Source organism: Sminthopsis crassicaudata, chromosome 2 (assembly GCF_048593235.1).
Source record: "Sminthopsis crassicaudata isolate SCR6 chromosome 2, ASM4859323v1, whole genome shotgun sequence".
NCBI lineage: Eukaryota > Metazoa > Chordata > Mammalia > Dasyuromorphia > Dasyuridae > Sminthopsis > Sminthopsis crassicaudata.
Window position 1 is genome coordinate 597,937,351 of NC_133618.1, and position 12,223 is coordinate 597,949,573.

At 35.6% G+C, this 12,223-nt stretch overlaps 1 protein-coding gene across 1 annotated transcript in view; it reads left to right on the forward strand.

Moving 5' to 3' along the window:
* The first annotated feature begins 1,714 nt into the window (after positions 1 to 1,714).
* WDR11 (WD repeat domain 11) overlaps positions 1,715 to 12,223 on the forward strand; it is a 74,845-nt gene continuing 64,336 nt past the window's right edge. Inside the window, exons 1-6 of the mRNA XM_074295739.1 lie at positions 1,715 to 1,951; positions 3,082 to 3,193; positions 4,852 to 5,005; positions 6,805 to 6,978; positions 8,724 to 8,910; positions 11,343 to 11,508. Of these exons, the coding sequence (XP_074151840.1) occupies positions 1,866 to 1,951; positions 3,082 to 3,193; positions 4,852 to 5,005; positions 6,805 to 6,978; positions 8,724 to 8,910; positions 11,343 to 11,508 (879 nt within the window). The 5' untranslated portion in view covers positions 1,715 to 1,865. The remainder of the gene's footprint in view (positions 1,952 to 3,081; positions 3,194 to 4,851; positions 5,006 to 6,804; positions 6,979 to 8,723; positions 8,911 to 11,342; positions 11,509 to 12,223) is intronic.

Genomic DNA, 12,223 nt, shown 5'->3' on the forward strand with positions numbered 1-12,223 from the left:
TCCGAAGGAGACAGAAAAAGAGAAAGACCTCAAAACAAAGGAGAAGATCTAAGAAACATCTGACACTGAAAGAGCATGGCTAATAAAAAGACTGTTAAAGAACTTTAAAACCAGCAGGAATCATTGGATTTCCTAACATAAGATGAGACTAATGGACAATGGACTTATGGACATTTATAAATTCTCAATTTATGATTATTTGATCATGTTATTTGTTACATACTTCTAGCATGTATTATGCTACTATGTGTTTATGTAATCTATATAATTATGTGCAATACCTCCCATATTGATGGATTTAGATTTCAAGGTCATGACTACCCTATGTTCTAAATCAAAAGAAAGGGGGAGATGTTAGGTTCTTAGTGCTAATGAGATAATGAGATATTAAGTTTTTACTAAGTGCTAACTCGGTACTTAACAATTCTCTGGTTCTGGCCTTTAAGGGGAGTTTTGAACTTCTGGGGAGGAGCTTACATGTTTAAGAGGAGCAAGTTCATTGGTTGAAGTATTTTTCCCACAAGCCCCTGAGGAGTTATTCCACACCCATTCTCTGGGAAGATAAAAGAAGAAGTTAGAGTCTGGAAAGTCAGTTCTGGATTGGATCAAGGAGAAGACTTCCCGTGGATTGGCAAGTGAAGAGGACAGAGAAAAAGATTCACAGAGAAAAGAAACCTCCTCCCAGAGAAGGAGTACATCTGAGAGATGATCAGAACTTTACACTAGCCCAGCCCCACTGGCAGGAATGAAAGCCTCCCTCTGAGGAGGGAGAGGGGTGCATCTGGATGACTGGCCATCACTGGATGGGCACTTCTCTACTTGGGGGGTGGGGAGTAGGAGTGGGATCCTAACCAGATGAGGAAAATAAATCTATTGTTATTGTTATGGAATCCTTTCAGTAGTTTCTTCATTACCTCATTTGGGGTTTTCTTCCAAAAGACTGCAGCGGTTTACCATTTCTTTTTCCAGCTCATTTTACAGATGAGGAAACTGAGACAAATAGGGTTAAGGGCCTAGGCCAGGGTTGCAGAGCTGTTAAAGTGTGAGGGTGGATTTGCACTTAGAAAGAGGAGACATCATCCAGGCAGTAATGGGCAGAGCTAGGATTCAAATCCAGGGCCTTCCCTGGATTAACCTTTAAACCTGACTTAAAGTCTGGAAGACTTCGATTCAAATATTGTCCTATACTTCTTAGACGTTTGACCAGACAAGTCACTCTCTGTAACTGAGGGCTTACAGCTCAGAAACTGGGGGACATGCAGGGCCCCATAGGTGCTGCTCCATGCTCCCTGGCCCCTCAACATGGTGATCTCTGGATGCATAGGGCTGGAGTCTAAACCTTCAGGGCCCTGGAGGTAGGGGAGGGTGCTCAGCGATTAAGCAATGGGGGGGGGGGTGTCAAGTTCCTCCTTTTACAGAGGAGGAAAAGTGACAGAATGACCGGAGAATTTACGGGAATTGCCCCATTACTGAGTTGATTAGAGGCAGAACTCGAATCCAAAGCTCAGAACCCTGAGGGAGATCAGAGTGACCACTCCCTTGCCCCCCACCACAGGAGCTGTTGTGACCCCGCCCCAAACGGGAGCAGTTCCCTAGCCCTTCCCAGTTCCAATCCCCACTAAAACCGCTCTACGGGGGCCGGGCAGGCCCAGCCTCGATCTCCGCGGAACTGCGCGGCCTCAGCTCGGGAAGCGCCCGGACTTTTGTCGGCACCGGACGGAGGGACTGACGGAGGTCGGACGGAGCACGGCGCTTCCGCCGTCCGCTTCCTTGTTGCCGGGGACCTGGGAGCCGCTGTTGCGCCCGGGCTCGCTGCTCCTGCCCCTAGTCTTGCAGAAGCCTGGCTCGGGATCCGGGCCCAGGAGATGTTGCCCTGCACGGTGAACATCAAACTGTCGGCGCGGACGCTCACTGGGGCCCTTAACGCCCACAACAAGGCGGCCGTGGACTGGTAAAGGAGGAGCGGAACGGGCCGGGCCGGGGAGGCGGGGCCGAGACCTGAATCCGAGGAGGGGCGGGGGTGGGGGCAGAGGAGTAGACCCCCAGGCCTCCTACGTCAGGAAACTAGAAGGAGCTCTTATTAAGCGCCTAAGGTGTGCTAGGTACTGTGTGCCGCGCCTCTCTGATGTTCTCTCTTTCGAACCTCAAAATCACTCCGGGAAATGGGTGCTGCCTTCGTCACCTTTAAATAGTTTGGGAAAAGGAGGCGGTGACAAGCCTCGGCCCTTTCAACCCTGCACCGCCTTGCTCCAAAAATTCAGCGTTTCTCTCAGCATAGCAGTGGACAATTTCATCCGAAAAGGGGAGCCTCTGGTCTGGCCCCTATATTTTACAGATAAAGAAACTGAAGCCCAGAGAAATTGAGTGATCAGCCAATCAACAAGCCTTTAAGCTCAGCCTTGTGTTAGGGATTCCAACAATGGTCAGAGAACCCCCCCTCCCTCCCAAGAGGGATCCCGGAGAGTCCAAAGGGAGGTTGTAAAGGTCCTAAACAGAGAACATCTGCAAGCAGATGGGGTGTTCTCCCAAATAGGCGCTCTCCAGTTTGAGGTGAAAGTGACATGTCTGCTGAAATACGGACGGACCTGGTGACATTTTTCCTTAGCAAGACTTTTTTTTTTTTTTTTTTTTTTGGTAACTGAAACAGAAATTGACAAAGTTACTCATCCTAGAAACATTGTATAGAAGAAAGAGTAAGACAATGTTGTTCTTAATACGTGCACATGGTTAGGACTTCTGAGTTTGTTGACCCAGGAGTGGTCAATTTTTATTTTATTTTATTTTAAATGGTCTTAGAGTTAACGATAGGAGAAAGTTTAATTTTATTTACAATTTTTAGAGTGCTTAGCTTCACTCTGATGTTTCATGTTATTTTTGGTTTTGTTTAAACTATAATTCTAGTAAGCTCAGAAGTTGTCAGGCAGCAAGCATTATAAAGTGTTTCCTATGTATTAAGAACTGTGCTAAGCTCTGTAAGTACCAAAAAAAAAAAAAAAAAAAAAAAAAAAAAAAAAATAAAGGCACAAATATGGCAGCGGTGCTCAATGAGCTACATTAATTTTTTTTTCTTTTGTTTATTAGGGGTTGGCAAGGTTTAATTGCTTATGGATGTCATTCCCTTGTGCTTGTAATTGATTCGAATACTGCCCAGACTCTTCAAGTTTTAGAAAGGCATAAAGCTAATGTTGTCAAGGTAAGTCAAACTTGAAGATGATTTCAGTACATAGCATGTTCCTTAAAGTTGCAGGTATTTTTGTCACTATTATCTTATCAGCCTGTGTTCAATATCAATCTGTTTGAATTCATATTAGACCCACCTGTGGGGCATCCCATCTTTCAAAGTGTAATTGACTTAATGTTAATCTAGGTTGAGTGAAATGACAGTCCTTAATGAGTTAGACTTCATGCTGTTTCAAAGATGATTGAAGGCAACAATGCTGCTGATTCCTCAACTGTTTTTGCATCATATCCCTCCAATCCCTTTCTCTAATATTATCAGCATAGTAACACTGTTTCATGGCAACACATATTTTAATTCCAAAAGTAATTAAAAATTAAAAGTAAGTGTTTAATGGTGCAAGAGAGCAATAGAAAATACTGATTTGAAAAGATTATCTGGATGAAAGATGAGTTTGAGACCACTGTACTTGGTTTGTTATTGTCCAGTGTGTAGTATATCTATAATACTTTAACATTTTAACATTTATAAACCCTTGTTATTATTAGTAGACTGATTTTTAGGCACCCAAGATTTTACTCTGGGGAAATAAACATTATGTAATAACCCATTTTTCTAGATCTCTGCATATTTGATCCATTAAGACAACATTTAAACCATTTTGGTTGAAATCTTTCACACAATATTATGGTGGTAACTTTCTTTCCACACAGTTCCCCTCTAAAAGTGTTAGGGAATTAAAGAGTTATTTGAATTATATTTGTTGTTCACTCAGGGTCATAGCTATGTAGATCGTCTTTATGCTGCTGAATCAGTCAAGTAACAGGCATTCAATAAGCATCTGGTATATTTCAGACAGTATAGTAGGTGTTAAAAGAAACAAATACAAAACTAACAGCTCTTGTCCTCAAAGGGTTTGTATTCTGCTAGGTTCAGGGCCTACATTATATTCATTGGTTATACACTAAATAAATGCAAAGTAATTTGACATAGGAAGCAGAAGAGGGTGGTAATTAAGTTGAACCTTGAAGCAAGCTAGTAATTTTCTAGGACAGAAAAGAATCCAGAGAATATTCTAGGCATGGGGGGCCAAGATCCTATGAAAAGAGATATTAGTGGCAGATAGAATGTCATCTAGGGGAATAAGTAAACAAATTTGGCCACAACCTAGATTTTTTTTCCCTCCCAAAATATTGAATGGATATAAGTGGTAGAATATACATGGGAAGACAAGTTTTTAGGGAGCAGAAAACTGCTGTTTATGTTTTTTTATGTGTTTTGCCAGTTGTTTTGCTTTTTGGTTTTTTTTCCTAAAAAAAATTCAGAAAGAAATTCTGATTAACACAAGTGGCTTTCAATTAATTTAGATGTTGTTATAGTCTTATTTAATTGGTATATTTGAATGTTCACTTGAATTTGAGTAAACTTCACCTTGATTTATTGCTATGTACATTTCACTATTTCTCTTGAGGATTTTAGCTTTTGAGTAAAATAATAAAGTGCTATCAATAGTAAAAGTACATTTCTTTAAAGATAGACTCCATCTTTTTGTTCATTTTTAGTAATTATTTTACAATATAAAATTGTTTTCTAACTCGGTGAATTTTTCAGTAAATATGGTATTTAATCCAGAATATAACTGTGATAATGATTTGATTTGTTCTTGTCACTAGGTTAAATGGGCCAAAGAAAATTATCACCATAATATTGGCTCTCCATATTCTTTGCGCTTAGCTTCTGCTGATATCAATGGGAAGATCATTGTTTGGGATGTGGCAACTGGTGTTGCTCGATGTGAAATACAAGAACACAACAAACCTATTCAGGGTAGGTAGGAAAATTTGTGTTTGTTGCATATATATTTCTCTCATAATAGAATTTTTGTTCCTAAAATGTGAATTGTTTTATCAAGGCCTTTCTTTCCATTAACATTATTGTAGTCATTGTGTTTGTTTTCCTGACTAACTTTTCTTTACATCAGTTTTTGTAAATGTATCTATTCATTAATTATGTTCATAGTTTCTTAGAACACAGTAATATTCCATTACTTGGAGTCCCTAATCATTACGCATTTATTTGTTTTTTTTGTGTTTTTGTTTTTGTTTTGTTTTGTTTTTTCAATATCCTCATATGCTGAGGTAAATATTTTATGGTGTGTAGAACCTTTCTTTTTGCCACTGACATCTTTGGAGGAGAAAGTAACATTTTTGTCACTTTCTTTGTGTAATTCCAAATTTCTTTCCAGAATTTCACAGCTCAACCAAAAATGCATTAATTTTTATGTCATTCCACAAATACTCCAACAATCAGTCTTTAGTTAGCTTTGTCAATTCACTAGATATCAGGTGAACTTTAGGGTTGTTTGGATTTGTGTATTATTAGTGATTTGGTGAATTTTTTATATGTTGATAGTTTTTCATTTTTTGATAACTATTCCTTTTATTTACTAGGGAACAGCTATTTGTCATATACTTCTATTAGTTTTTTATATGTCTCAGATAATCCAACCCTTATTAGAAATGTTTGATGCAAAATCCTAAGAAAAATAAAGTACTCCAAAAAACATCCTATGATATATCTTTTCTGTGGTCATCTGTTTCCCCATCAATTAAATGGGGATGATTGGACAATATGAGTTCTAAGATCTCTTCCAGTGTTATCATTTGATGTTGTAAAGTTTAATAACTTTTGTAGTCCTGGTATTATAGCATCCTATTTTATTTTTTGTTTTTTTATCATAGCTTTTTATTTACAAGATATATGCATGGTTAATTTTTCAGTTTTGACCCTTGCAAAATCTTCTGTTCCAATTTTTCCCCTCCTTCCCTTCACCCCCTCTTCTAGATGGCAGGTAGACCAATATGGTAAAGTATATGTCAAATGTAATATATGTATACATATTTATACAGTTACTTTATTTTGAAGTAAATTTAAGTGAATTGGAATTATTTGCTGACTTGAATCATCTATTGTTAGTTCCTTTCTTTAATAGGGGATAGGAAAGAGTTAACCGTGTGCTATTGTCAAGTTACCTAATTTAGGAAAATAAGAACATTTATTCAGTTCTTGATTTTAAACTAGTTTTCCTGTGAAAGTTTGTTGAAGTGAGTATACATGCAAATAGAGAGAGAACACAGTCCTCAAAAGTGCTATAGGGAGAAAAAAAATTAGATGGCTGTGCTATACCAGGAGGGTATTGACAACAACTTATCAAAGTCTGTTAAATTTGGATGACATTAAATCTTCCTTAGTATGGATTTCTGTTTATTACAAGTTAACTTTACATTTCAAAATTCTAATAGATTTGATATTTGATTTTTAGGAAGGTCATAAAGATTTTATGTAAAACCAGATTATAAAGACGAATTAGAAAAATAATCCTTTTGGGGGCCTGAACCTGTTATTTCACTGATTTAGGAAATTCCTTCCATGAATGCAAACCAGCTCCTGCTTTCTAACAAATAGTCTTTCAGTGTTTCCTTAGGAACCAAGAATGTCAATGGTTTGTTCCAGGTTACCTGGATTTCCTCTTCAAGACCAGTTCTTTGTCCTTTGTGCTGTCATGCTTCTCAAAATAATTTAAATGTTATTTATTCAGACATTTTTCTCCTATGTGATGTCTATAGACATGCAATGGTTATGGAATCAGGATGCTTCCCGAGATTTGCTACTTGCTATTCATCCACCCAACTACATTGTATTATGGAATGCAGACACTGGCACCAAACTTTGGAAGAAGAGTTATGCAGAAAACATACTTTCTTTTTCCTTCGACCCCTTTGATCCTTCACATTTAACTTGTGAGTTTTATTTATTTGTCTCAAAGAATTAAGAAAAATATTTTTTTATAAAATATTTGTCTCAAAATACTGATGTAACTCTTAAAATGACAGTAACAAATTGGAAGAAGTGAGGTGGAAGGTGGATGTATGTCTATGGCCATACTTTAAAGAACTCTTAAAGTACATAACAATGGTTTTTTAGTTTCAGGTTTTTTCCATATAACTCCTGGGTTTTGATAGTTAAAATACAGTGCTGATATGCAGTATTTTAATAGTTGCTGATAAAAAAAAAAAAAAAAAAAAAAAAAAAATTGGGCCACATTGACACTGTGTTGAAAATTTGTGTTAGAAATAAAATACCCAAAGAAAAAACATTGTAATTTATCAACTGAAGATAGTGTTTATGCCAGTATTTCCAATTCAGACTTAATTAAGTTCATTTTTCATGGCTTAGGAAGAGCTGAGTCAGTGGTTTCATTTGGTCTTAATAGCTGTATTTAAATTGAATTCCTTCAACTTTTATCCTTCCCATTTATACTCCTAGCTTTGAGTTGTTAAACAATTGTATGTAAGAAAGTATAAACCCAAATAATTTTCTTCCATACTTTAATTGTGCTCATTACTTTAAGTGTTGATCTAAGATGCCTATGATTAAGTTTTGCTGAAAATATAGCCATGGAGAATATTTCCCTCTGAATTTGGAAGACTCGGAATGTAACATTATAAGCTATTATCTTGAGTGTTTATCTTGGGATCTGTGAATCAGTACATGGGTTGACTTAAATTTTTCAGATTTTGAGTAGTGCTTTTCATATGGACTTTGTTACTGTAAATTATCCTTTAAAAAATGAACTTAATTTTGTGCTTAACTGCTGACTAGGGATTTTTTTTAACCCAAAAACTTTAACTACCAAATGTAATAATCATTATGTTATTTTATTTTTTTTGAAATATTAAGGCAGTATTGCACAATATTTGTTTATTTTTTTATTTGTCCTATTTGTCTTTAAAAAAAAATAGAGACTAAGGAACAAAAATGCTGCTTTGAAATACAAAGTATATATACATAAGTCCATTAATTAATTTATTATTACAAAACCAAATTGTTAGTCTTAGTCTTTGTGTGAAATATATAATGTGTAAATTATCTTCTGCATAGGAGCTTACATTCTAAAATATCACTTTATATTCAGGTTGGGAAATATATTGAGGAAATTATGAAAATCAATGTGCTGTACTAATTTGCTAAAACAGTACTTGTTTAGTACTAATTCAAATTCTGCAAGACATTACTTAGAACATACTCTGTGCTCTGCTGGCTTCTGAGGGGTATATAAAGAGTCCTGACCTCACAGAGTTTATAATCTGGTCCATAGTCCATAGAAAACAACAGGCATTGTTAGAAATTAGGAGGTGAGAAAGGTTCTAAGAAATCTATAAATGAGAGGAGGAAAAAAAAAAACCACATCTGATTAAGAGAGGGGATTAGGAAATCAGGGAATTATTTATTCTTTCAGTAATCCTGTAATTTTTTTTTAATATGAAGAATGGGTTTATTAGAGCTGATTACTTTGGCCTCTGATGAATTTTGTAACAAATCACCTATATCTCTTTAGTTAGATGATACTTTTGCTCTGAAATATGAAGTACCAATAGACTTGTCTAATTAAATTTATTATTACTTCCCTTTCAGCATGATACTGGAATAAAGCTCTGGTTAACTGGTTAACACCTTACTGACCATTTTCCTTTTCTTAATTCAGTACTCACCAGTGAGGGGATTGTATTCATCTCAGACTTTTCCCCATCCAAAGCTCCTGCCAGCTCAGGGAAAAAAGTTTACATATCTAGTCCACATTCGAGCCCAGCTCATAACAAGGCAGCTGCAGCCACAGGTGCCAAGAAGGCTCTCAATAAAGTGAAAATATTAATCACTCAAGAAAAACCTAGGTAAGTTCTGTGTTTATTTAGTACTAAGATACATTCAGAAGTTGTCTTTTTTTTTTTCTGAGTTAATATTGATTTTCTTCCTTTTTTTTCCCATTCTCTTTTTATTTATTTATTTATTTTTATTTTAAATCAACAAGGGAATTTTTCTTATCATTTTCTTATTTCTTATTTATTTGTAATTTTATCTAGGACATATTTTAGTGATGACACAAGATTTTAAAATGTCTTATTCACGAAGCAGATGAAGTATCAGACATTAAAGTGTATTACAGTGAACTCTGAGGGATCCGGTTTATTCCATGATTTCATCCTCTTACACTATATGTTTTGATTTAGAAGAAATGGAAGGAGATTTCTGAAGACTTTTCAGGGGCATTATGTAGAGATAAATAATCACGTATCTGGAAGTTGACTTCCTGCTACCTTTTGGATCAAATACAATTCATCTGGTTTTTGGAAATTCTTAATAACTTAGCTCCACCTTCTTTTCCTTCCTTACTTTGATTTCCTTTTACACAATCTAAGCTAGCTTATTATTTCTCACTTCTTGCCTTGTCTCTTGGATTCATTGACTGTCCTTCATGCTTGGTTTTCTATAAAGATGCAGACTCTGCAAAAGAATGCTGAGATATCAAAGAAGGAAAGGCAGTCCACTCTTGTGTGAGGAAAAATATGTGTAGTCTTGTTAGGATTTGTTGGAGAAGTTTAACAGTTTTTTCATGGGATCAGCTGTCCTGAGCAGCAGTAGGACAATAATGTATCCCTACACCTGCTCTGTAGGGATGAGTTGGACATAGAGAAACAAAAGAAGGAAGGCAGAGTGCCACAGATGGCCCTGGGCCACATGCAAGTTTTCTTGTGGGATAGTTACAGATACTTTGGCTGTTGATGTTCATTCAAAGTAGTTTACCTTACCTGTGGTCTCATAGGGCCTTCTCACGTTCTGGCCCACACTGTATAATTGCACTATCTCTTCATCTTTCCCTCTTAGCCTTGGGTTTGCATGCAGTTCATTTCAAGCATGAAAACTACTTTCTACTTTTCATACTTGTATTTTTCCTGTGTTACTACAGCTTCATGTACTTTCTCCTTTAATTTATTTTGGGGTATATGTGTGTGTGTGTGTGGTGGGACTATTTCATTTAAGACTTTATCCCCAGCAGCAGGCACAGTGATGACATTGAGTGTGTGTTCAATAAAGGTTTGTTTGGTAGGGTAATTACATCATTGAACCTTTCTTACCTACGTAGTAAATAGGGCATGTAGTTTTGACTTACTATGATAGACTCTAAAACTATATAAAGTAGCATGATGAAGTAGAAAGGTCTCTAGATTAGAAATCAAAACATTTATATTTTGTTACCTGCTCTACCAATCACTGTTTAACTGGGGTTATCTTGGGTATAACTACTCTATACTTTCTTTTTCTTATCTGTAGAATGAGAAATACTGAGCTTTCTAACTATAAAAGTCTGTCTGTTCTAGAAATTTCCAAATTTAGTTCATCTTACAAACTTGAAATATCTTACTCTAGTTAACTCAAATTAAATGATGAATGTTAATATTGAATTTTGCAGAAATTATTTTATTAAAAGCAAATACTATGACACTTTATATTGTAATATTACAAATAACCATTTAAAGATGGTATAAAATTATTGGAAAATTTTTGTCATCATTGATTAAGGTGCCATCTTGTGGTTTAGAGAGCTTTTAACTGCATTTCATAGTCTTCATTAGTGTTATAACAGAAATAGCAAAATTAAAATTTTTTTGGAAACAATCTCATAGTTTTGTACAAATCCTTTACAATTGAAGATACTGGCAGAAGTAAAGCGATTTACTCAACATAGTGCTTAGTGGTGGTACCAAGCCTAAAATAAAAACCAAGTCTAGTGACTGCCTAATTTCCATTTCAGGACATGCTATTTTATATATTTAGTATGGTATCTCTAACAGGAAAATTTGTGTGTGTGTGTGTGTGTGTGAGAGAGAGAGAGAGAGAGAGAGAGCGTCCGTCTGTGTGTACACATGCATGTATTATAATACATTTATCAAATTATAAAATAGTACAAAACTGAACTTTGTGAATGCCATTATTATATATTTTTTTTCTTATATTTTGTTATCTTTACAATATTATGATACTTTTAAACTTGTTAAACAGTAGTGCCCTTGTAGAAATACAGAAAGGTATACTCTGTCATGAAATATAATACATTAGTTATTAATTTGATTTTTTGGTATGCTGTTACTTTTGTAGCATTGGATGCAGACCCATACTGGGCCATTTTCAGGAAGTACAATCTGTAATTCATGGTTTATATGGTTTATATGACAGGAAGCCGAAATTACATTTTAAAGTTTTTATCAGTTTAAATTAAACCTTTGGGATATGGTAATATGTTCAATGTGGATATTTTATTTTTCAGTGCTGAATCTGTGACACTCAATGATTGTCTTCAGTTGTCATACCTACCTTCCAAAAGGAATCATATGTTGTTGCTTTATCCACGAGAAATTCTAATTCTTGACCTTGAAGTGAACCAGACAGTTGGTGTAATTGCAATAGAAAGAACAGGAGTACCATTTCTACAGGTATCTATTCTAGTTTGCACTTTTATTTTCCATAGCTTTACATGAAATCAGTATTTTTAATCTTCAAAATTTTTTTAAATAAATATTTTAATCTTATAATTTTATAAAATAAATATCTATTTTTTTACATTTTCTTTTCTTAATAGAATTCTCTTCTCTTCCCTTCTGCCCGGCCTGCCACAGACTTTTGCAAATTGACCAGAGAAAGATTGTTAAATGCTTACTATGCATTAGGCCCTATACTAGTACTTGGTATATAAATAAAGGTAAATAATAGTCCCTGCTGCCCAGAAGAGGCAGAAGCTCATGTTCTTATTAGGATGCAACACACAAATAAATAGACATATACAAATATATATATTGAGTCCATGGAAGCTAATCACAAAAGGACTGGGATAAAGCCTTTTGAGGAAAGTGGTATTTAAGCTGAGTTTTATAGAAAACCAGGAAAGCTCATGGATGCAGGAGATGGAGAAAAAAAGTAGGAATGGGGCAATCACTGCAAAGAAATGAGGATGGAGGTGGAATGTTAGGCAAGAGAAACAGCAAGCAAGCAATTATAGCTGGATTATTGAGTGAGTAAATAGGAAAGTTGTAGGAAGATGCCAGGTTATAGAGACCTACTTCTTCAAACAGGCATTTATGTTTAATCCTTAAAGAAATTGGGTGCTATGAGCTTATGAAATAAAAGGGTGACATGATCAGACCTACTGTG